The sequence below is a fragment of the Aspergillus heteromorphus genome (assembly GCF_003184545.1).
Source record: "Aspergillus heteromorphus CBS 117.55 chromosome Unknown BO70scaffold_12, whole genome shotgun sequence".
NCBI classification, from domain to species: Eukaryota; Fungi; Ascomycota; class Eurotiomycetes; order Eurotiales; family Aspergillaceae; genus Aspergillus; species Aspergillus heteromorphus.
The window spans coordinates 548,308-572,175 of NW_020290417.1; the positions used below are offsets into that span (position 1 = coordinate 548,308).

The window sequence follows — 23,868 nt, forward strand, 5'->3', positions numbered from 1 at the left end:
TCTTGTAACTAAGCGTTATGGTTATTTCATGTTATCCTATACTATGCTATTTTATAACTATCATCATGTCATGTTATCTATCATGTTATCATGCTACTTTATGTTATGATATGCGATCAAGTTCTTCCAGCCTTCCACCCTTGCATCCTCTTCTATCCATCTGCGCTCCAACTAGATGAGAATAAGGCAAAATACAATGATTTGCTGAATGTTGTCTTGTTTTGTTTTAAGTTTTATCATGTAGCATGTAGCAGTGGGCAAGTTGATGTTGCAAGTTCAGGTTCAGGTTGAGTAGGCGGTTAGGATTGGGTGAGCTAGTAAGTAGTACCTACTTACCTGTTTACCTGTTTACCTGTTTACCGGTTTACCTGTCTACCTACCTACCTACCTACCTACCTACCTACCTACCTACCTACCTACCTACCTACCTACCTACCTACCTACCTACATACATACATACATACATACATACATACATACATACATACATACATACATACTACATACATACCTAGGCAGTGAGTGACCAACTAACTAACAGACTGAGTGTTTCTCTTTCTGTTTCTGTTTCTGTTTCTGGGGTAGGAATGTCATATCATATCATAACATATCACATCTTCATCTTCATCTTCATATTCATATTCATATTCATATCAAAACATCCTCTGTGTGTGTGTGTGTGTTTGTGTTATGATAGGCATGTATTCGTAGACTCCACAATAGGATTAGTATATCCTTTTTTCTTTTTCTTTTTCTTTTTCTTTTCTTTTTTATAGGATTGGGTAAGTATGGAGGGGAGCGAATGGGCATTGTATGACTATTATTGTTATTATGTAGATATGCAGAGGTTCGGGGTATCTATGTTCTAGGTATAGGTATCTAGGGTTTATCGTATCTATCAGAGATCAGGGACCAGATCTATCAGAGGCACGATCACCACGTATAAACTAAGCATAGAGGTTAGTCAGTAGTAGTCAGTACAACATTCCTATCGACTCGACTCGTCATCATCACAAAGTCTCAAACGAGACACCCGAAAATTAATTGGCGCCACAACCACAACCACAACCAGTCATCTCAATCATCTCAATCATCCCACATCATCGGCGGCAGGGTGTTATCCGCCCAGGTCGCGTCCACCGCGGCGGTATTCTCGTCCAACGGAAACGGAAACGCACCGGCCGCCGACTCCAGCAGCTGCGGCGGGGCGGGCGGCGACAGCGCCGGATCGATGGGTCCGTGGCCCGTCGTCGGACCGCTCTTGCTGGACTGTCGCCGGCTCCTCTTCAGGCCGTCCTTGTGCAACGTGCGCCCGCTGACGGAGCCGCCGTCGCGGTACGCGTGCGGGAACTTGGTGCGGAAGCGGTCGCGCAGGTCCGTCGCGCGGCGGTGGCTCAGGTTCAGTCGCTTGTCCTGCTGGATCAGCGTCCATTGGAAGCCGTGCACGGCGTAGCCCTTCAGTAGGGCCTCGTCCTCGACGTCGGTGAACGGGCGGCGCGAGCGGCGGCGCGATTTCATCGTGAAGTGCGGCTCCGGGATGCCCAACGACGCGAGGGTCGACTGGGATCGACTGGTGAGAGTCGGGGTGGTTTTGGAGGCGGGCTTGGGCTTGGCTTTGTCAGTCTCTTTGGCCGGCTCGAGGGGGACCGGGGTGTGCTCGTTGGGACGCGGGCGGGGCAGATGGATCTTCCCCGCGGTGCCGTCGGAGCCCTCGTTCTCAGCCCGCGAGAGGGCGTTGGCGAGCGTGTCATGCAGCTGTTTCGTGGCCTCGTTGGGGTCCGCCGCCCTGAGCAGGTTAGAGGTTCGAGGTTCGAGGTTCGAGGTTCGAGGTTCGAGGTTAGGGCTGGTCGCGGAATACAACCAACAAACTTACCGGTAGGCCCAGGGGCAACAGACGCGGAATCTAGATTGTCTTAGTTGGAACCAGCTCCCTCCACATCCACCCGTGCGGCTCTACCATACCTATCTTTCAAGTTGGACGCACTGCGCTTGTTGAACTTCAGCTCGGGCTGTGCCAGGATCGCCGTCCAGTTGCCGATCCCGCACTTGACCACGCCGCGGAGCAGCGCCGTGGTCTCCTCCTCGGTCCACTTGCGCAGGTTCTTGCGCGACCGTCCTCGCGTTTTCGGCGACAGCGGCTCGTTGCTGTCCTCGGCCGAGGCGTCCTTGAGGTCTGCTTCGGTATCGGTCTTCTCGGCGCGGGCTTCCGGCGGGGAGTAGTCCAGCAGCGCGCTGGCGACGTCGCTCTGGTCGCTGTCTGTTGTCTTGTCAAGAGGGGAGTCCAGGATGTCCTCGATGCGGCCCTCTCTGCGCTCGACCGGATCTGCGACCGGGTTAGCGGCCGGCAAGGCCGGCTCCGCGACACGGGAGGGTTTGGTCAGTAGCTGGGTGATGGAGCCGGGCTCGATGGGAGGGAGCAGGGCGGCGTTCGGGGGCGGCTCATTGAGGCCGTTGAGGATGGCGAACGGGCCGAAGGGCGGCCGGCGCTGTTCCTTCTGGGCCTGGGGGATGGGCAGCTGCAGGTGCTCGCTGAAGGTGTCCGGGTGGACCAAACGCCTGCGTTTGCGGAAGTGGAGGGTGTCGTCGTCGAAGGAGTAGGGGAAGCGCTCCAGGGCACGCATGTTGACGAAGGCCGGCAGGATGGGCTTGGGCAGCGGGTCCAGGCTCAGCAGGTCGGCGTCGGCCTTCTTCCGGGGATCAGGGGCGGAGTCATTGTGGGAGGAGAGGTTGGGGGTTTGGGACTGGCTGGCATGGTTGGCCTGGCTGGCCTGGCTGGCATTGGGCTCGAGCGGGGAGGGGACGGTCAGCAGGCGGGAGACGGGCTGGCGGATGGGAGCGATGCGGAGGCTTTGAAGCTGGGGGAGTTCGCGCAGCAGCGAGTCGTCGAACGAGCGGAAGGGGTTGTTGTTGTTGGGATCCATGATGCCAATCGCATCAATCACTGGGGGATAAGGAGCAGCATCTGCTATGAGCCATTTTGCCGGGGATGCAGATGGATGAGAGGGAGGAAGCCGGTGGCTGGCAGAGGGAAGCAGAGGAAGAGAGAGAGAGAGAGAGAGAGAGGCAGAGAGAGAGAGAGAGAGGCAGAGATGCGGCGGAAGAGCCAGCAGTGCGGAGGGGCAGACAGACCACTCACGCAGGTCCGGTTTTGGAGGGTCTGGGGCTGACTCAGCGAACCGGTTGGGAGAAATCCGGTTTGCTGGATGATGACATACATGGATCTAGATTCTCGACTGAGGAAGAGGATCAACTGGTGGACTGGATTATCATCCCCGACTCAATAGTTATCCAGTTGGCATGGGTGGGGTATTAGATTTTGGTGCACGTCTGATTTTTGATAAAAATATTTTCTAGATCTAAACCCAATGTTGAGTGTCTCCTACACAAGTAGTAAACAACAAACATGGCCCTCCTCCTGGCAGCTCCACTCCCAGCCACCATGCCCGATGCAGTAATGAGCTTCCCTCCTCCGCTCAGCCTCCTGTTGATCTCGTTAGCTCTGATTCTGGCATACACTAGTAAGAGCATCGATCTCTCCATTATCATTAGAACAATAACACCACCACCACATCAACCCAATTCAAACCCAAGTCCCAACGATGCCCTCCAAATCCCACCCCCCAATCCACCCCCCAATCCTCCCCCCAATCCCCTACCTCATCTTCGGCATCATCGAGCCTATCTCCCTGTACGTCCCCAATATCCCCATCCCCATCCCCATCCTCATCCCCATCCTCATCCCATCCCATCCCCATCCTCATCCCATCCCATCCCATCCCAATCCCATCCCCATCCACTAACCACACCCACCCATCATCCCCGAAACAACAGAATCGCCGGAACCATCTACCCCCACCTCCTCCCGGCGGACTTCATCACGTCGCAAATCCCCTCCAACCCCACGGCAACCATCACGCCCAGCGCCCTCTCGCTCGCGTACCAGGTCTCCAACCTGTACGCGCTGCTGGCGCTGCTCGGCCTCGCGGTCCTGCATTCGACCACGGAGCCCCGCGTCGTGCGCAACTATCTGCTGGCGCTGGCGGTGGCCGATCTGGGCCATGTGTGGGCTGTCGGGCGGGGGATGGGCTTGCAGCGGTTCGTGGATGTGGCGGGGTGGAATGCCTTGACGTGGGGGAATGTCGGTGTGACGATGGCGTTGTTTGGGGGGAGGGTGGTCGTGTTGTTGGGGGGGTGGGGGGGATGTTCAGTGGAGAAGGGGAAGAAGGAGTAAGAAAGAAAGAAAGAAAGAAAGAAAGAAAGAAAGAAAGTCTACTCTACTCTGTATCTTGCTTACAGTTGGATGTGGTTTATGGGTATTTGCCTCTTTGTCGGTGTACACATCATCATCATCATCATTAACAATCATAATGTGATGGATACTCCCAAGCCTCCCTACTCTGTCCCAGTGACGCCACCCCATTATCCTGGAATCCGGTTTACTGGCAGACCAGGATCAGAATCAGGATCAGAATCAAGTGTTGAGAATATCTATAGTATCTATATTTAGTTCAGCTGGACAGGAACAGAAGTACCCTCCCACCACCAGTTTACCTAAGATCACTTCCGATGTTAACTAACTAGTTATTGTTAGAGGAGAAACAGAAGTACCTACCTCCCCATCCATCCATCCATCCATCCATCCTGTGTACTTCCAGACCGGACCAGACCAACCCAAACCAAACCATCCAGACCAGACCATCCAGACCATCCAGGTATACACAAGACACACCCTAATCAACCCCCCCTGCCCCCTACTGCAGTCATATACAAACACAATATACAATATGACGTACAAACTAAAAATACACACAAAGAACTTAATATCATGTCCCCCCATGTCCTCCCCCAGATGCAATGCAACGCCACACGACACACTATACAACACAACACAACGCAGCCATCCTGGGTCTGGATCTAGGTCTAGGTCTGGATCTAGGCCTGGATCTGGATCTGGATCTGGCTGGAAGTGAAAGTGAAAGTGGAAGTGAAAGTGAAAGTGGAAGTGGAAGTGAAAGTGAAAGTGGAAGTGGAACAGAGAGTCGTACACCCCACCCCCCCCCCCTCTGTAGTATGTATCTAGTCTGTCCGACTCCCCCGGCTTCCGCTTCAACGTCGGCTTCCCCGGGTTACTCATTCTGTGTTTCTGTTTCTGTTCCTGTTCCTGTTCCTGTTCCTGTTCCTGACCTTCATTTCCGATCGAGTCTACTGGACTGAGTACAGGTAAGAGTAAGAGTCTAAGTTGGATATCTTCCACCACGCTATCATAGGTGGGTAGGTAGGTAGGTAGGAGGTAAAGAAGGAGGTAAAGAAGGAGGTAAATAAGGAAATAAGGAAATAGGAAATAAGGAAATAGGAAATAAGGAAATAAGGAAATAGGAAATAGGAAATAGGAAATAAGGAAATAAGGAAATAAGCAAAAAGGTAACTCGTACATCCACCCCTCTACCACAATAGACATAGATATAGACATGATAGTAGAGTCATGTAATCCAGTCCGTCCAATCAATTTCAGTGTAAGGAACAAAGCCAAGTACCATCAAAAACCAAGACTCGAAATCAAAATACATCTATCTCACTCACACCCTACACTCTACAAACGAAAAATATCAAATCCATATCAATCAATCAATCAATCAATCAATCAATCAATCAATCAATCAATCAATCAATCAATCAATCAATCAATCAATTCAATAGTATCTAAATGATAATACAGCCCAACCAAATGGAGAACGGTATTCGCTGTGAGTGTAGTGTAGTGTAGTGTAGAGCCGTGAAAAAAAGAAAAAGAAAGAAAGAAAGAAAGAAAGAAAGAAAGAAAGAAGGAAAGAAAGCACACTAGGTACGCCTACCTAGTAAGCAAGGTAAAGTAATGAGAACATCCGAAAAGGGGAAATTAAATCCAGACAGAGTCACAGTCACAGAGACAACCACATCTTCCATTCCACATCATTCAATCGCATCGCACCCCATCACCCCCCCCCAGCTTCATTCATTCACCATAGGGATTCCCCTTCCTCTCTTCCTCTCTCTCGCCCCCAATCACCTTCGTAACAGACTACCGACAAAACGGCTCCACCCCCCCCAACGACTGAAACAGCTGCTGCAGCGCCGGCGGGCCATGCTGCTGATACTCCCTGATATGGGGCACGAGAAACGGAATGCCCGGCGTGGTCTGGAAGTCCTGGCGGTAGGCGACGAAGTTCTCGAGCGGGTCGATCACGTAGGCCGCCTCCGGGGCGAGCACCGGGTGCAGGGTCATGGTGTTGGTGGCGCTGTCGACGCGGATGAAGGTCGGGTGGGTGACGCTGTGTTTCTGGAAGCCCGTGAGGAGGGCCGTGAAGGAGTGGTAGTTTTTGAGGGGGAGGAGGGACTGTTATGTTTTTATTTGTTAGCGTTCTTGTTAGTTGGTATGAGTTGGTATGAGTTGGTATTACTTGGTGTTTGGGTGGGATGGGGAGATGGGAAAGGGAGAGCCTACATGTAAACAATCCTGCAACTTCGCAATGTGATCCGGCAACCCGGTACAACACTCCCAGACAGTCGTTCCAAGGATCTCCCACTGCGCGAGCAATCCCTTCAGCAGAGCGTCCGGCTCGATGAAGCTCTTCTGCGTCAGACCCGTAAACGAATTCTTGTCGTCGGCGTCGAGCGTGCGCGCGAGGTCGGCCCCGGAGGTCGACATGAGCAGCTCCTCGAGAAACGCGTGCTCCACGTCAAACGGCTGCGTCCAGCTGATCTCGCGCGCGTGCACGTACGTGCGCTTGAACCGCACCCCCAGCACCGAGAGCACCTTCAGCGTGTCGGCCAGGCTGCGCGACTGCACCTTGAACATGCTCTGGATCGGGCCGGCGATGAAGGCGAACCCGGGCGATGCCGAGACCGGGACGCTGCCGCAGCCCAGGGCGCGGAGACAGGTGGCCAGGGCGCGGTGGGCGAAGGGGCTGCGAGAGCGGAGGTGCTGGGGGTGGGTTAGTGGGTTGATGATTTGGGAGGAGTGTACGCAATGAATGGATGGATGGATGGATGGGAAGGGACAGACAAAGACATACCTGCTCGACTTCCCGATACCGCGACATCTCCTCGGGAAATGCTCGCAGGTAGCCCAGGAGGTGCATGTACAGGGCGGTATGCTGCTGGAGGAACCACTCCACCGAGGGGGTCTTGTTGCCCAGCGAGTACCGCACCAGTTCCTCGAACGAGAGCCGAGTGAAGTGCAGATGGCTCTCGGCGTCGATGGCGTCGGCGATGGTTCGCGCGGTGGCGTCGCGATCTCGCTGGACGGGCACCCAGCTCCACGATTCCAGCGGCCGGGTCAGTCGACAGCGGCGCATGATCTCCTCGACCTTCTGCAGGGGCCCCATGTTGGCGACGGACACCGTCTCGTTGGGCTCCAGCAGCGAGACCAGGAACGCGTCGATGGTGTTCTCGTGGCGACCCTGGAGGATCCTCCGCGGCAGGTTCTCGTCCTGGTAGAGGCCGAACTGGATCGCCCGCTTGAGTTCCTGCGAGTCGAACGCCCAGAATATCGTCTGCGACTCGTCCTCCCACCATCGCCACCCCGGGAAGAACTTGGGGATCTCGGCCTCGGATCGAAACAGCGAGGGATAGCCCACGCCCGCCGAGGGCGAATACACAGCCATGTCGGCGGTCTGCGGTGTTGGTCGTCTGTCGTCTGTCGTCTGTCTGGCGAGAAGAAGGGAGCGGCTTCGAAAAGAGACCTGCCTGGTGAATGGACAAAGGCCGACCTTTTCGGCCTGTCCTTTTATCCTTTTATCCCTGCAGTTGTTGCACCAAGGTAGGATCGGAAGCAAGGCCTCCGTGCCAGGAAGTCAAACCCCCAGCTGAGACACTAGACAGCCTCACGGGAAGCGGAGGGAGGGAGGGGGAGAGAAAGAGAGAAAGAGAAAAGGCTCGAGCTGAAAAGCCGGGGAGTATACAAAGACGTGGGAAGGGAAGACACGGCGGCCCGTCTGTCACCTGCAGCGATGCAGCGATGCAGCAATGCAGCCAGAAGCCAGAAGCCAGAAAGACAGATAGCCAAGAAAAACACAGCTGGAACCGCTACCCAAACAGCTAGCTCGACAGTATTGCCCCGTGCATTGAAGTAGGTATTAAAAGAATATGATATGATAAGTATGATATGAAGGGCGAGACCAGCTGAAAGCGAGCAGGGTTGAGGGTTGTCTTATCTTCCAGCCACGGCCGTAGCGAATCTTCAACTTTGCCACGGGGGACAACTCACGAATATCGTCGCTGGAGCTCGCATCTGAAGCCAGAGGGCATGACGGACAGTGGCGCATTACCCGAGGAAGAGAGGGAAAAAGGGAAGGGCAGGGCAGGGCAGGGCAGGGCAGACTGGACTGATGGCGATCCAAAATCCAAACCACTGGGACCCGGGAGCCGGGTTAGGCTTGGGGGACGGAGATTAGCAGGCTGGCTGGCCACCGGAGCAGAGCTGAGCACGACGCCAATCAGTTTCTAGTCTGCCCGTGGCTTCGCATTGTTTAAGACTGAGTTAGCCCGGCATTGACCCCTGGAGCCGTTAGGCTTGGGGCGTCGCGGAGGGGGGAGGCTAGAGGCAGCCAGGCTAGGCTGAGCCCTCCCTCCCCACATGGAATCATGGCTAGTAGCTTGCTTTCTCTCTCTCTCTTCTCTAGCTCGGTAGTCTCCTGTAGGTAGGTATGCTCCTGTAGGTAGGTAGGTAAGGTTGTCTGGCGTTTGGAAGGAGCTGGAGGAATTGGACCTGGAATCGGCTACGGGAGCCAGCCAACGGCGGCGAGGATGATGATGATGATGAGATCAGAAAATAGAAATAAAAAATAAGAATAAAAATAAAAATAAAAGAAAACAAGCGGTCAGACAACAAAGGCAGGCCCCCGAACAGGGTACAGCAGATGCAGGCAGCACGTATGTCGTTCTGGAAGGTTCACGGCGAGAGATCAATCAATCGGCGGCGGGCTAGTGCCGTCCGGGAGCGGTGTAGTCCCTTAATGAAGTCAATTATACATCACTCGCGGCCATCATGACGATGCGGTGGTTGTTGTGGTGGTGGTTAGCTTCCTCCTCCTCCTGCTGCTGCTGCTGCTGCTGATGCGGCGTCGGAAGATTGACAGGCTTGTTAATGGCGGATCCTATAAGACGAGCTGTTACTATGTAGGATGTAGTTAGTGAGTTTGGCGTCCAATTGCCACCTTCAGCTAGACTGTCCAGCTTGCCTGCCAGTAGTCAGGACCATCTAGGGCTGTCGGAAACGAGAAAAAGCGGATCGCCGTGATCGGGCGAGGCGATCCGCATCGGGCCTGGGAACTGAGCTGGAAATATTGCTGCTTGGTTTGGACCCGTCCCCGATGGCATGATGGACGGCTCCGAGGCCTCCCCATTGGCTCGTCGGAGGGCATCTCTGATCCCTTCCTAGGCGAGTAAGGCATGTCCTGGGAATGAAGACCAGGACTCTGAGGGGAAGTGGTGTCAGTCCCACACGGGACGGGGACAGGCAGGATGATGCTGTCCCCTGTACTCCGTACTGTCTCCGTACAGGACCCAGGTGAGTACGGAGTACATAGGGTAGATACAGACAGACAGACAGACAGACAGACAGACAGAAAGAAAGAAAGAAAGAAAGATGGAAACGCGACTCGTGGCGGAGAGGGTGGATCACCAGCCATCTCCTAGTCGCTGCTACAGGCCACCCCAGCCCTCTCTCCTCCATCATGATCCACTGCCCACCCCCTCGGTCTCGCCCTAACCCTGAGGAAACAGTTTAATTTCTTAGGCCCTCGCTGCCATTGGACCGGCCGTCGGGATTTCGGATCGCCATCGAACTATCTATCCATCTAGTCTAGTAGTAGATAGTAAACTATCCCGACCTGATTGATAGATAAATAGATGATAGATAGATAGATAGACCACCGCGACTGTGGCGCAGGGGAACCGATCGAGTCGGAGGACCCGCTGCAATGGACCCGGGAGCCATCCTCATTTTTGGCCCCAATGGCGAGGGGGAGGGAATCGGGAATCGGGAATCGCTCCCAGCGCATCTGGCCACTGGTTGTTGGGAGCTGGGAGCTGGAAGCTGGTCTGGCTGGGAGCTTGTTACTGGCTGCAACCCTGAGGCGGACTTGCGTGTTGCGTCGCATCCAGGCGCGGAGATTTGCCTGCGCTCCCTCCACGTTGTGCCATCCAGGCAGCACCCATCCGGCGCAACGAGCCGACGGGTCTGGGCACCGGATGAAAGAAACGAAAATGACCCTGGGCAGGGCAGAGAGGGCAGCAGCTAAAAGAGAAGACGGAGGACGGATGACTCCGGGTGGACGCCGTGACGGGACGGACAAGACCCGCTTTCCTCCATCCTTCCATCCTTCGTGCTGTGGAGGCCGTCCATCGTCGGTAATCGAATCGTAACCACTCAGTCGCGTTAACTCAACTGCCCGGCTGTGTGACCGCGTTGGCTGCCTGCCTTCCCTTGTCGGATCCCACATCCGTCTGCACTGCACACTGCACACTGCACACTGCAGACAGACACAGACACAGACACAGATACACTCTGGCGGTGTCTCTGAGCTGTCGCCTGCGGAGACCGATGTCGGTTGTCGGGTGTTTGGTCGAGTCCAGACCCCGGGCGGGAACAGGTGAGGGTGAGTGGATGGATGGATGGCGACAGGCTGGAGAGGGTGGGAGCACCGCTACGGGTAGATAGATGGGTGGCTGTATGTATGTAGGTCTATATGCATGTCTGGATGGACCTTCTGCGGGGGGTTCAACGGTCCCTTCCCGACACAACATCTGGAGCTGGTGACGTTGTGCGAGGTCTGAGTCTCCCCCCGCGCAGAAAGCTCAGACCGGACGAGGTATCTACAGAATGGATAGATACGTCTGAGAGCGAGGTGGCCAGCACCCACCCGAGACCTGTCAACTGGCCGGGTCTTGGCCAGCCGGATCCAGATTGGCTCATCACTTGCAGGATGCAGCAAGCCAGACTCGGAACTTAAGCGTGGCGGGCGCCCGGGAGTGGGTGCGTGCGAGGATGTGTCTGCTGGCTATCTGTTTACCGTAGGCAGGTCAGTGGGTGGTGGTATTTGAAGTATTTCCAGATCGGGGATGAGATTTGGGAGTGGCTTGAGTCAAACATCTTTGAAGGGACGGCTACTATATAACCTTCGTTCTGTGCCTCAAACCACCAAACGCGACAACGGCAGTGCCACACAGCCTTTGCTTTGTTTTTTTTTTTTTTTTTTTTCTTCTTCTGCTGGCTATTCCCCCGCAGATTGGTGGAGAAGGATGGAGAAAGGAAGCTGTGAATACCCTTTTAGCAACGGGTTCTTTCCGTGGTACATGGCGTGTGCGATGATGCGATGCAATCCAATCCCACCGTCCTCTGCGCGCGAACCTCTTTCGGTCGGTCAGTCAACCATTGTGTGTTTTGTCTGTCCGTCCTGTCGGTATCCTGTCTGGCATGGCTTTCCACCACCGGAAGAATTCTTCGAGAGAGAGAAAAAAAAAATTCAAAAATTGAGAAGGACAGGTCTAAAAAGAAGGACCAGAATAGAATGTCCGAAAATGGAAAGAGGAAACAAAAAAAAAAAGAAAGAAAAAGAAATTGAGAGATCGCATTCACTACAAAACAGACAGACAGCTAGCCAGCCAGCCAGCCAGCACAGCACAGCACAGCACATACCCACAGTAAGTAATACGTACATTCCTACACTTACAGTCCTACACCACCATAAACAATGCCCTTGACCGATCTGACAGCCAGATGTCGATGAAAACCGATCGCTCCCTCCCTCCCTCCCTCCCGAGGACCATCGATCAGCGTCCGACCACCAACCATTCCTTCTCCCTCTCCACTTACGCTCCACCGTCACTGTCCAGGTTCAGTTCGACAAGTCACCTCGTCCCCTCCCCTCCCCTCCCCTCCGCCCTCTGCTCTCTGGGGTAGCCAATGGCCAGTATCCAGTGGCCCGGGAGCGATCTTGGCCCTGCCTTGGCCCAGAGACAGACAGACAGATTGTGATTATGATTGATAACCGATGAGCCACGCCATGCGAATTGCGACAAACCAGACATTTCGATTCGACCATCGGCCATCGCATCGGTCATCCCATCCCATCGCATCGCATCGCATCGCATCGCCCATCGACTGGTGCGCTGCACAGACTAACCACCCACCACTGCACAGACTATGGATACATACATACTAGATAGATAGATACTTACCTACAGAGTGGGCGCCACGGACGTAGTAGATAGGATAGGATAGGATAGGATAGACAGGCGGAAGCCCGGGCCCAACTAACTAACTAGACCTACATGAGACGGGGCGCTCTGTCGGTTGTCTAGTAGTGTAGTGAGTGGTTTGGCGCCTTTTATGCCGCCCATCGGGCCAAGGGCGACGCCGCGTTGCGCAGGGGGAAATGTATCCAGATTGCGCTGCCGGGCTAATGAATTGGATGTTACAACTTAGATACTTACCTACCTAGGGCTGACGCACGGGACAGACTGATGGAGCTCTATCTATCTATCTAACTATCTATCTATCTGGGTTGGTAAGCAGGGTAAGTAAGAAGGTAGGTCGGTAGGTACGTAGGTACGTAAGTAAAAGAGAGTACTAGAAATCCAGGGCTGCTCAGTTGACGTGTTACATTTGTAGCCATCCGTCCTGTCCTGTCCTGTCCTCCGTCCGTCGTGACCGACCACCGAACCGACCGGCCGACAGACAGACAGACAGACCGCGGCTTAAGGATAGCTACCTTAATGCGGAGAACCTCCGTACACACACATACCTATACAGTAGTACAGCAGGTAGTACGGAGTACATACAGTAAGTAAGTAAGGAAGTATGTATGTATGTACCTCCCCCAACCAACTCAAAACCGGTATCGGTATCACGTTGGCCAGGAATCAAATCCCGTCGCCCCAGACCATCTCGTCTCGGCCATTGGACGTCTGGATGGAGTACATCCATCCATCCATCCATCGTATTCCTGCCTTGGACGAGACGTCCTCTGCCTTGGTAGAATGTGAGACGTAGTTTTTCGCCGCGGTTGCTATCGACCTACGGAGTACGTCCGTCCTACTTACCTATCCTTGTTTGCGGGGCGCTAGGTGCTGGTTCTTGTCTTGTACTGTACTGTACATAGTATACTGCTGGGTCTGTCTGGGGCTGGGTGGGGTGGAGATATTTGTTCTGTAGGTAGGACGTAGGTAGATGGAGATGTAGATGGAGATGTCGGGGGAGTTCGGTCGGTCGGGGTTTGGTTTGGGTCGGTCTGAGTCCGTGTCGGGGTCTGCGATTGGGATGGTGGCTTGGGAGAGATGCCACTTGCCAGGGTGAGGTGCCAGGGTAGGCGGGTCTTACGGATCGGATCGGATCGAAGTTCGTTCGTTGTTCGTTGTTCGTTCAACTAGATCCCTACCCTATCCATCGATCCGGCGGGTGAGAATAATAGCGCCGCCATGGGGCTGGTAGATAGATAGGTATCTATCTAGGTGCTACCGATCAGTCGGGGTTGGGGGTTCGACCGTTCGTGACCCCGGTCGGATCGGGTTGCAAGGTTGGGGACGGACAGGGAGGTAAGATAAGGTACGGATGGCGTGTCGGGCTGGCGGCTGTCAGGAGGTTGGTGAGATACGAATCAATCAGTCCGTCAGTCTTCAGCAGGTGTCGATGCAAATGGCGAACATCAGGATGGACGTGACATAATACATGGTCAAGGCACTACACTATACTACGCACAGGAATAAAATACAGACATCTGTCTCGCTTTTAGTTATATCCCCCTGCAGAGATAAAGACATGGAAGCACCAATGTGGACAATATTTCTCTTTTTTTTCTTCTGAATAACGCTTCATAGATGGGTTCGTAACCGGCGTCAGACAGGCCCACAAAGCGCGACAAGACGTTGTCTCCCCCGCGGAGTGTTTCAAAAGCTTTTATGACTAGACAAACATCTTCCCGGTCTACAGCACTTACCAAACGCGGACGCTTAGTTGGAGATGGCGTAGGCGCGGCGGCGGTCACGCTCCTCGGCGATGGAGAGCTTGACACCCTTGCCCTTGGGCAGAGAGATCCAGGGCTTGTCCTGTCCGATGACGAAGACGTTGGACTCACGGGTGGCGAAGGTGTTGTCGATGGCGTCCTTGACGTGGACGATGTTGAAACCACCATCGTGACGCTCACGGTGGGTGACAACACCGACACGACCCATGTTACGTCCACCGGTGACCATGATGACCACACCGGTGTCGAACTTGACGAAGTCGACGATCTTGCCAGTGTTCACGTCAACCTTGACGGTGTCGTTGACCTTGATGGCGGGGTCGGGGTAGCGGATGCTATATGACGAGAGAAAATTAGCATGTCATGCTCTGCATCGGGAAAGCCCTTACTGATCCACTAAATCCTTTGTAACAAATCCAGTGATCCAGCAAAGACCGTGGGGGGTCTGTTCTCGTCCTCCGCCGATCAACCAAAGCTTGGTCCAACGACTGAATGACGCGGAACTTCGAGAGAGTATGAACTCACGTTCTCGCATCGTGCGTAACCAAGAATGGGATCCCGCCCTTGCCGAGCTGAACACGCTTGACCTTGCAGAGCTTGTACTCGGCCTCCTCGGCCTGGATGCGGTGCACGGTGAAGCGACCCTTGGTGTCGTAGATGAGACGGAAGTTCTCGCCGGTCTTCTCGACGCCGATGACATCCATGAAGCCAGCGGGGTAGGTGGAGTCGGTGCGGACCTTGCCGTCGACCTTGATGAGACGCTGCATCAGGATGGCCTTGACCTCACGACCGTTCAGGGCGTACTTGAGACTGTGCACTGTCAGCCACCATCCTCCTTCCATTTCCTTCTTCTTCTTCGGGTTCACGCGTACCGGTTGCGGATGAAGACGATCAGGGGCAGGCAGTCCCGGAGCTTGTGAGGACCGGGGGAGGCCTTGGGGGCATAGGTTCCGGACATCTTGTCCAGGAGCCAGTGCGAAGGCGCACTGAGGCGCTTCTGGTGCTTCTTACTATACGAGCATCGTGGTCAGTCTTCAAAATTCTTCCGATCATCCAAATTTTCGATTCCTGGCACGAGACGTCTGCCTGCGTCGTCGCAATTTCGCAATTTCTTCTCGCAATCATCGCTATTTCGCAGGCCGATCGAAACATCCAGGAATCCAGAGAGGGGGCGCAACTCACGGTCCGCGAGGCATCTTGGCTGCTTTGTCGACTTGAACCGGGTTAGTTGTCGGGTGTCGCGAAGGAGAGGAAGGGTCGGAGCAGGGCCTTCAGCGACTTATCCAATCCATCCGCACTTTTCGCTTAGCGGCTGGTGCTGGCGGGTTGAGCCCTAGCGCTAGCCCGCTTTCAGCCCGTCCCATTTTACTCCCGCTATGGACTAGCGCGGTGGAGTTACTAAGTATTACATAATCTGTGGTTGGTTCTCGATTTGGTCATGCTTTTAGTCTAACTGCCTAGTTAGGAAACAAGGATATCCGACGCCCTCTAACGCTATATGCCATAGATCTTTTATTCCATTTAGATGTAGCCCTTGATGACGGCAACCTCCGCGTTCAGGATGGACGACCCCGCAGCGCCGATCACCGTGTTGTGCGAAAGGGCCGCGAACCGGAGGTCGAAGTAACCACCTTCCTGGCCGTCGCGCACACGACCAACGCTGACCGTGTATCCCTTGGAGATGTCGCGGTCCAGTCGGGGCTGCGGCCGGTCGGGCTCGTCGAACACCCGAATCGCCTGCGCGGGCGCGGACGGGGCGCCCAGCTTCTGCGCCTCGGACTGGTATTCTCTCAGGGCCTGCGCAACCTGCTCGGCACTGGGCGCCGGGCGGTTCTTGAAGCGCAGCGAAACAAACGCCATGTGACCATCTGTGACTCCAACGCGAGTGCACGTGGCACCGACCTTAAGACCCGACTGCTCGTCGAAGCCGGTCGCCTCGGCGTTCAGGGAGCCCAGGATCTTCTGGGCCTCGTTCTCGAGCTTGTCCTCCTCGCCGCTGATGAACGGGATCACGTTGTCCAGGATGTCCATGCTGGGCACGCCCGGGTAACCAGCACCCGAGAGAGCCTGCTCGGTGAACACCTCGACCTCCGAGACGGGGCCGAACTTAGCCTGGAGGGCCGCAAACGGAATAACAATGCCGATGACCGCGCAGTTGGAGTTGCACACCAAGAAACCCTTCTTCAGGCCGAAGTGCTTCCGCTGGTGGGGGATGAGATCCAGATGTTGGGGGTTGACGGTGGGGACAACCAGGGGGACAAGGGGGTGCTTGCGGTAGTTCTTCGCGTTGGAGAAGACGGGAATTTCGGCCTTGATGAACTCCATCTCTGCAGGTTTGTGTCAGTAGCCGTCGCCGTAGTCTAGACAATATCACCTACCGAGATCACCCGCGATGTCGCTGTTCAGTCCGGAGAAGACGAGGTCGCAGTCAGTGAAGTTCTCGGCCTTGCAGTTGCGGAGAACCAGGCTGCTGAGCCTCTCCGACATAGCCGTGGTCTGCTTCCATCTCACGGCATCCTTGTACTGCTTGCCCGCAGAGCGCTCCGAGGCACCGACGGCGTGGAGCTCCAGGAAGGGGTGGTCGGCGAGCAGGAGGATGAAGCGTTGGCCGACCGAGCCGGTGGCGCCCAGGACACCTAGTCACCATCAGTATAACCACCAGAATACCGTCGCCAGAGTATATCCATACCGCACTTCTTCTTAGGATATGACACCATTTTGCCGGATGACTCAATATGTACCGAGGCCTAACAATGGGCTGTTAGTCGATTTTCTCACAATATTCCGGAGGTAAAATGAAAGTCCAGCATCAACGAACACGGTGAGAACGTGAAGAATGCTCAATCGGATCGCGATCATGGGAGACAGCCTATGCCCGACCTGCAGAGTACAAAACCCGCAAGCGGCAGGATCGCTCTGTCTCCATGATCGATCGGTCTACACAATCGAGCAATCGTGGAAAGACAATCACATTGCAGCCGTAATTGTTCGCATCGCAGCATAAAACAGCCAAATACCAAGGAAATCGCACTCACCTCTGTGACAACGAGAATGGATCCAGGGAAGGAGGGTGGCGTCCAAATCGAAACTGCGATATCGCTCCGGAACCCCTCGCCCCGCCGTGAGTCAGCCCTCCTTACTAACCCGCCGCCTGTCTATCATTGGCTCCCCCGGTCGACACCGATGGCGTCATGCCAGTCTTGCCCAGTGCAGAGTAGCGTGCGTGCGTGGACTAACTATCATGCTACTCTACTTAATCAGATCTAGGGATGTTTGCAGTGGCCGCTAGAGCAGAAGAGGTAATATTTATGTACTACTATGTCTACATCATCACACCGCGTTGACTGCGTTATGCGTCATTTTTATAGTCAAAGATCTTGCCCGGGTTCAGCAGCCAGTGAGGATCCAGCGACTTCTTCAAGGACCGCATCACGTCGATTGTCGCGGGGCCCAGTTCCTTCTGCAGGGAGCTTTTCTTCCCCAGTCCAATGCCGTGCTCTCCCTACTCCAGTTAGTCATGTTTAGGAAACGGGTTCAGGATGCGTATATTACCGTGCAGGAGCCCTCCATCTCTAGGGCTCGATCTACCATGTCGTAGACGGCCTTGTCAACACGCGCTTTCTCCTCCGGGTCGGTGCGGTCGTATAGGATGCATGCGTGGAAGTTGCCGTCGCCGATGTGTCCCAGGATACTCGCGAAAATCCCAAGGTTGTCGAGTTCCTTCTTCGATATTTCTACTGCTGTCAGCATAGGTATGAATTGGGGGTGAGGAGACCTACCGATGATGTCTGGCAGCCTGGATATGGGTACGGACACGTCTGTTGACCATACTTCCGAACCTTTCTCTCGCAGCGCCAACATGCTCCACAGCGATTGCTTCCGTGCAGACCATAGATCATGTGCTTCCCGCTCGTCTCGCGCGAATTCGAAAGAGCTCGCGCTGTTCTTCTTGGAGATCTGGGTGGTCAGGTCAATACTATCGGCGACGCCGGCTTTGGTGCCGGAGAACTTGAAGAAGAGCGTGGGCACGGTCTTCCACGTGCGCCCAGTGCCTCCAGCTCGGTTGATGACATCCATCTGAACCTCATCCATGATCTCCATACACTGTACATGGATACCTCTCCGGACCACTTGCTCGGCGGTCGACGCGGCGTCGCGCAACGTCGGAAAGGTAACCACGCCGACACGAGTCTGCTCCGGGATGGGGGTCAACTTGAGAGTGGCCTCCGTCACAATCCCCAGCGTTCCCTCCGAGCCGACAAACATGCCCGTGAGGTTGTATCCCGCTGAGGTTTTTCGTGGGCGTCTGCGCGTCTTGATGACGCTACCGTCCGCTAGGACGACAGTCAGGTTGATCACCCAGTCCTTCATCGTCCCATATCTGACAGCGTTTGTCCCACTGCAGTTTGTCCCAATCATACCGCCAATCATTGCGGATGGCCCAGGGTCAACCGGGAAGAAAAGGCCAGTGTCCTTGAGCTTCTCGTTCAGATCCATCCACTGGATCGACGGCTGGACCACAATATCCATGTCCGCCTCGTGCAGCTCCAGAATCTTGTTCATCAGGGCAAAGTCGATGGTCAAGCCACCGTGCGGCGCCGAGAAATTGGCTTCCAGACTAGAACCGCCCGAGTAGGGAACCATCGGCATCTTGTAAGTGTGACAGATCTTGGCGATCTTCGAGACGTCCTCCGTGCTGGTTGGGTAGGCAATCGCAACCGGCAGACGGTCGGCATTGACGCTGGACCACTCCGAGAATCCATGTTGCTGGAGATCGTCGTTGTCGGTGCTCACGGCATCGTCGCCCAGCGTGGCCCGTAATTCGGCAATAGCCTAGTCCCGGTCATGTTTAGTCCAGTGCAGCCAATTGAGGGGCATTGGGGGCAGTGAAGTCTCTACCTTCTCAAAGTCCTTTGTAGAGCCGTATTGAGGCTGTTTGGGAGTCTCCGACTGAGACGGTCGGCTCGTGGCGGCATAGGTATAGCCGACGCCCGCAGCCACAGCGGACGCAAGAAGGGTCCTGCCCAATGTCCCAAAGCCCGCTGACGTGGCTGAAGACTCAGCACCGGCCGTGTTCCTGCTCCCATTGTCATTGCCATTACCTCCATGTTCCGTCTTGGAGCTATTCCAACGAGCCGTCTGTGGAAGAGGGAAGATCGGGCGGCGTGTAATACCGCTGGGCCGGCAATGAAGCGCGCGGGGAGATGTGGGGAAGCCCCGAGGCGTGAGCGATCGCATGGTTCAACGAGCTGCAGTCACCAGGACGGGAAGGAGGAATGGGCGGTAATAAAGCCCAAGGGTCCATTGAGACAATTTATAGCTCTTGACAACAGCTGCCCGAGCTAGAACTCCGATACCGTTATCCAGTCGGGGCATTCTATTGGAACTTGCTCGGCGCAAGCAGACACGCCATCGGGGCTAAGGATGAGGAGTTGGACTGCATCGGAAGTCGGCCGAGTAGAGTGGTAGCCAAGGTAATGAATGATGCTGCTCCATGGACGATTGCACGGATTGCATGGAATGCATGTCAGCAAATGAGTGCATCAGCAGAGCCAGATGCCAATTATTGGGAGCCGTCGTGGCACTGACGTAGATAGCATGAGGGGGATCCCCCACGCAGTGCGGGTGATCCTCTCCAATCGGCCAGAACCCCGAGGATGCCTCAGGAACACACGTGGCAAGCATCGCACAAGGACAGGCACAGGCACAGGCACAGGCACAGGACCCAACCAGACCTTGTGTGATCGAGGAATACAGCAAAGTATAGCGTATGCTGACTGGAGAAATACGATTCGAATAGCGCGATAAAATAATCGCAGCTACGTCAGGGACAAAGAACCCCCCCACTCATATCGAGAGGGTCACTCCTTTTGTGGTCCGGCCTGATTGTTGAGGGGGCAACCGGCCAGCGGAACATCAAATCCTTCCCACCGAAACACAATCAACGACCGATAACCTCGTGGGGACCGGCACCACGCTTGTCATTGACCCTCAGTAGTCTATGGGGAACTCCGCAGACGGTCCAATTTCACAGTCATGTCGGATCAGAAGAGTATTCTTCTTGGCCGCGAAGTGGAGCGCCTGGTGACCGCCCCATATGCGCCCTCCCTTCAGGTAACCCCCGCAACTCCACGCTGTCACTTCAAGTCAATGCGCTGGTCGCTGATCGATATCGGCCCTCTAGGACCTCTATGCCTTGGTCCAGACTACACCGCTAGAATCGATCAAGCTATGGGCCTTTCACAGGCCGTGTCAGATCGGGGCTCTCGTGGACGTCCTCGTTGATGGTCTGTCGCGTTCTCGGTTCGCGCTGTCTATACTTGGGGCCTTTGGTGAGTGCTGCATGCGCTCGGCGGATGGGACTCGTCTAATATCCCACAGCTCCGGTGCCAGTTGCTCGGGACGCCTTGCTCGGGCGATATCCCTCTATCCTCGACCAATTCTTAGAGAAATCTCTCGAGGACGACCAGCCTGAGGTGAGCTGTCGACTATGATCTGCTCCTATACGAATCTAGGTGGCTAGACTCAAGAGCTTCCAGGCTGACGGTCATAGTACGCATCAGTATGCACCGCAATCCTCTCTTCTCCCCTGCCGACCGAATTCGTCATCCCCGCGCGTCTAGCGCCGTTCATGTCGAGAACAATCCGCATGATGGGAGAGAATCCGTGCGCAGAGACCATTTTACCTCTCAACCAAATCACCAATGGCATCAGAAAATCCCCCGGGATCATGCTCGAAATCCCCTCAGAGACAATGACCAGCCTGCAGGTCGAGCTCACAAAGACATTGCGCAACCTGAGCGACCACATGGGCAATGTTCTTTGTCTGGCTACGTTTGCACGCATGGCATCCATGCAAGACTATGATACCGAAACAGGCTGCGTCCGGTTCGTTCCGGCATGGTTGCAGAGTGTCAACCATTTCTTTGGACCGAAGCGTGGCTTGAAGACCTTGGATTTGGTGGTCCTACGGGTTATCCTTGCTTGCTCGGATAGCTGTAGCGACTTGACGGCGGAGCAGGCAGCGGAAAGTATCCGTCTGGCCATTGAGATATGCGATAGGGTTGAGCAAGGCCAGAGAGAGTGTTGGATTGCGGCAAACGCGTCGAAGATTGCCAAGTTGCGCGAAAAGGTGACCAGAAATGGTATTGATCGTGGGGTGCAGCTGCTGGTATGATTATTCCCCGACTATTTGGGAAACGTGTGTCGTTAATAATTATTCCAGGGTATGACCTTCTTGGTCTCCCTCCTACCGACTACGGTTTTATCACCCGACATCGCGCAGGCTGCTTTGGAGTGGATCTTGTCTGAGGACAGTCAGGTTCTGTTGAAAGTGCTGCCATTGGATTTTCTACCGCGTCTAGTGAGCGCGAGCGTGGTAAGTAGCTATACGTCGCAATTTGAAACCGTACTAACTCACTGAAGGCTTGTTTAGGACAACCCGCGATACGAGTCCTGTTGGAATACATCTTCTCGGCCTTGAAGCCGGGGGATCCAACTGACTCCACGAAAATCACTCAAGTTCGGATAGCCAAGTCGTTACTTTCAGGATTGCAGGATGTGGAGTCTGGATTATTTCGTTCTGTCATCGCAGGGCCCGCTTTCCAGCAATGCAGGCACACCATGGGGCATCTTATCGAAACCTTCCCGAGACATCCTACCTCCTCAACCTGCCAGGGTTTTCATACATGCGATGCCTCACGCTCACAGTCTGAGAACGAACTGATCTACGACCTATTCTCTTTCTATGTGCATACATCAATCTCGCAAAACGCCCAGGATTCATCAAATTCGACTGAGATTGATACAATGCGTATATTCATGACTAGGTATAGGCAGTTGATGCATGTACCGGATTGTTCCTCTGCGACTAAACCAGTTTATTCCGAGTCATTACCGCTGCTGAAAGCTCGCGAAGGATTACCGAGGTCTGGTTCGGGCTCTGACTGGAGGGCTGGATTGACGGAGACACTCATGCTCAATGCGCGAACGTCCAGCGACAACATGATCCGCAAGGTGGAGGAGATTTGTCACGACCTTGAGCAGCGCTGCGATACCATCGAAGCCCCACTACGGGCCGTCGAGCAGGAGCGCAACGAGCTTTCGCTTGAGATGCAGCAACTGAAGGAGCAAAATAGTACCCTGGAGTCACAGCTGCAAGAAGCGTCTGGTACAATCTCGGAGCTTCACCAGGGACGGAACGAGCTTTCTCTCGAGATGGAGCAACTGAAGGGGCAAAACGATACCTTGGAATCGCAATTGCAACAGGCATCCGATACAATCACAAAGCTTCGCCAAGACCGCAGCGAGCGTTCTCTTGAGACGCACTATATAAATGACCAAAACAGTGCCCTGAAGTCGCAATTGAAACAATCATCTGATACGATCGCGGAACTTCAGCACCAAATTTCTCGCCTGGAGAGCCACGCGGAGGCCGCATCCCTCCGCGCCGACGAATTATCCGCAAATCTCCTTGCAGCTCGGAGAGATCTAGAGACTCAGCGGCACGAATCCCAGGAAACCGTTGCGAATGAACGCGAAAAGGCCAGAACCAAGGAATTGGACCTGGTAGCTTCTATAACAGAACGGGATGATCAGCTGGAGGCGTTGCAAGAAGAGATCGCGGAACAGAGGAGCGAGAATATCAACACGCGGAACATGCTAGAAGAAGTCTCAAAAGAGAAGACATCCTTTCTAGAGAACGCTGCCTCGCTGAATCGCGAAGTTTCGGGGCTCGAAGAAAAGCTCGAGCGCTGCCAGATACTTCTATCTGAAAAGGACGAAGAAGCAAACCAACTTCTATCGGGGCAGGAGAATAAGGACAGAGAGATAGAAGCTTTGTCCCAAAAGGTAACGCTAAGAGGGATTCGCCATTTGACAGTAAAATTGCTAACCCAAATTCAGCTCGAGGAAGAGATGGAGAGGTCCCAGCGGTTGATGTCTTCGCTCGAGAAAACCGAAGAAGGCCTGCGGAGGGAGCAGGAGGCCTGCGCGGATCTTGAGCATCGGCTCTCAGCAGCAACTTCTGAGGTAAGTTCCGCGTTTCTCCCGAAGACTCGTTTGCTTAGGTGCGTGTAGTACACGAAGCAAAACGCGGAGATCACTTCCCTGCAACTCGATATGCAGACAGCCGCAACCAACGCCGCGAAGGAGCTGCAAACGAAGGAAAAGCGGATCCACTCCCTGGAGAAGAAGGTACGATAATAGACGGTGGCCACCAAAGATCTTCTGTGCAGCATCGCTTATTGTTTATCAGGTGCAACAACTACGCGACGAACGCGCATCCAAAGCCCGCGAGTTTTCGGAGGCTCAGCAGCACATCGGGCGACTGATGAATGTGATGGGCTTCCGACCCGAGCCGGACCCGTCGAGGCTCCCGAGCAAACAGCCACGGACGCGATCGACCGCCACCACGCAGCAAACGCAGTCGCCGGAGGACGAAATCTTCCAGACCCAAACCGACGACCCGTCCTTCGAAGTGAATATGTCCCCTCCCATGAGCACCCGTAGTCCTAAGAGGTCCAGGGAGAATGCATTCCCCGAGGCGGATTCGCATTCGCCATCGCCACTGACCATGACTGAGAAAAAGTCCAAGGATGCGAGTCGGCGGGCCACGACACCGCAAAAACGATCACCACTTGGGGATGCCATCCACAACAGTCAGCCCTGTTCGCAACAAAGTTACACATCCCAAGGCAGCGAACGTGGCACGTCCCAAAAAAGCCAGCCCCGTGCCGGCAGGGATGAGAACCACCTCCATCCTCTGGAGCTGGATATGGATCTGGAATTCTCCAAAGATTTCCTCTTCACAAGCACCTCTCTTTCAGGAGCCAATGATCCCCAATCCTTTTCGGGGGCGCAGCAA

General features: G+C 54.6%; 8 protein-coding genes across 8 annotated transcripts; 1 reads left to right on the forward strand and 7 right to left on the reverse strand.

Annotated features, from left to right (window-relative positions):
* Positions 1–841: 841 nt before the first annotated feature.
* BO70DRAFT_336564 (telomere repeat binding factor family protein) lies at positions 842–2,921 on the reverse strand (the record flags this gene model as incomplete). Its single annotated transcript, XM_025541112.1, has 3 exons — positions 842–1,786; positions 1,874–1,903; positions 1,963–2,921. The coding sequence occupies 3 exons, from the start codon at positions 2,919–2,921 to the stop codon at positions 1,087–1,089; spliced, it is 1,689 nt and encodes a 562-aa protein (XP_025399460.1). The 3' UTR covers positions 842–1,086.
* A 518-nt stretch (positions 2,922–3,439) lies between these two features.
* BO70DRAFT_352797 (uncharacterized protein) lies at positions 3,440–4,231 on the forward strand (the record flags this gene model as incomplete). The annotated part of the gene is made up of 3 exons (XM_025541810.1): positions 3,440–3,518; positions 3,592–3,688; positions 3,832–4,231. The coding sequence occupies 3 exons, from the start codon at positions 3,440–3,442 to the stop codon at positions 4,229–4,231; spliced, it is 576 nt and encodes a 191-aa protein (XP_025399461.1).
* A 1,827-nt stretch (positions 4,232–6,058) lies between these two features.
* Positions 6,059–7,643, reverse strand: BO70DRAFT_291758 (uncharacterized protein; the record flags this gene model as incomplete). The annotated part of the gene is made up of 3 exons (XM_025539397.1): positions 6,059–6,373; positions 6,482–6,961; positions 7,053–7,643. The coding sequence occupies 3 exons, from the start codon at positions 7,641–7,643 to the stop codon at positions 6,059–6,061; spliced, it is 1,386 nt and encodes a 461-aa protein (XP_025399462.1).
* A 1,199-nt stretch (positions 7,644–8,842) lies between these two features.
* Positions 8,843–9,752, reverse strand: BO70DRAFT_36473 (uncharacterized protein). The gene has a single exon (XM_025543883.1). It carries the CDS (start codon positions 9,666–9,668, stop codon positions 9,201–9,203), a length of 468 nt encoding a protein of 155 aa, XP_025399463.1. The 5' UTR covers positions 9,669–9,752; the 3' UTR covers positions 8,843–9,200.
* On the reverse strand, positions 9,753–10,590 carry BO70DRAFT_36472 (uncharacterized protein). The gene has a single exon (XM_025543876.1). It carries the CDS (start codon positions 10,479–10,481, stop codon positions 9,837–9,839), a length of 645 nt encoding a protein of 214 aa, XP_025399464.1. The 5' UTR covers positions 10,482–10,590; the 3' UTR covers positions 9,753–9,836.
* A 3,399-nt stretch (positions 10,591–13,989) lies between these two features.
* BO70DRAFT_336572 (40S ribosomal protein eS4) lies at positions 13,990–15,266 on the reverse strand (the record flags this gene model as incomplete). The annotated part of the gene is made up of 4 exons (XM_025541113.1): positions 15,186–15,266; positions 14,876–15,013; positions 14,529–14,813; positions 13,990–14,338 (listed from the first exon to the last, which is right to left on the reverse strand). The coding sequence occupies exons 1-4, from the start codon at positions 15,197–15,199 to the stop codon at positions 13,990–13,992; spliced, it is 786 nt and encodes a 261-aa protein (XP_025399465.1). The 5' UTR covers positions 15,200–15,266.
* Positions 15,267–15,426: 160 nt separating this feature from the next.
* On the reverse strand, positions 15,427–17,053 carry BO70DRAFT_362113 (aspartate-semialdehyde dehydrogenase family protein). The gene is made up of 3 exons (XM_025543207.1): positions 16,693–17,053; positions 16,382–16,639; positions 15,427–16,330 (listed from the first exon to the last, which is right to left on the reverse strand). Exons 1-3 carry the CDS (start codon positions 16,718–16,720, stop codon positions 15,525–15,527), a joined length of 1,092 nt encoding a protein of 363 aa, XP_025399466.1. The 5' UTR covers positions 16,721–17,053; the 3' UTR covers positions 15,427–15,524.
* Positions 17,054–17,383: 330 nt separating this feature from the next.
* On the reverse strand, positions 17,384–19,506 carry BO70DRAFT_362115 (oxidoreductase, FAD-binding protein). The gene is made up of 3 exons (XM_025543208.1): positions 18,903–19,506; positions 17,783–18,836; positions 17,384–17,737 (listed from the first exon to the last, which is right to left on the reverse strand). The coding sequence occupies exons 1-3, from the start codon at positions 19,239–19,241 to the stop codon at positions 17,538–17,540; spliced, it is 1,593 nt and encodes a 530-aa protein (XP_025399467.1). The 5' UTR covers positions 19,242–19,506; the 3' UTR covers positions 17,384–17,537.
* Positions 19,507–23,868: the final 4,362 nt, after the last annotated feature.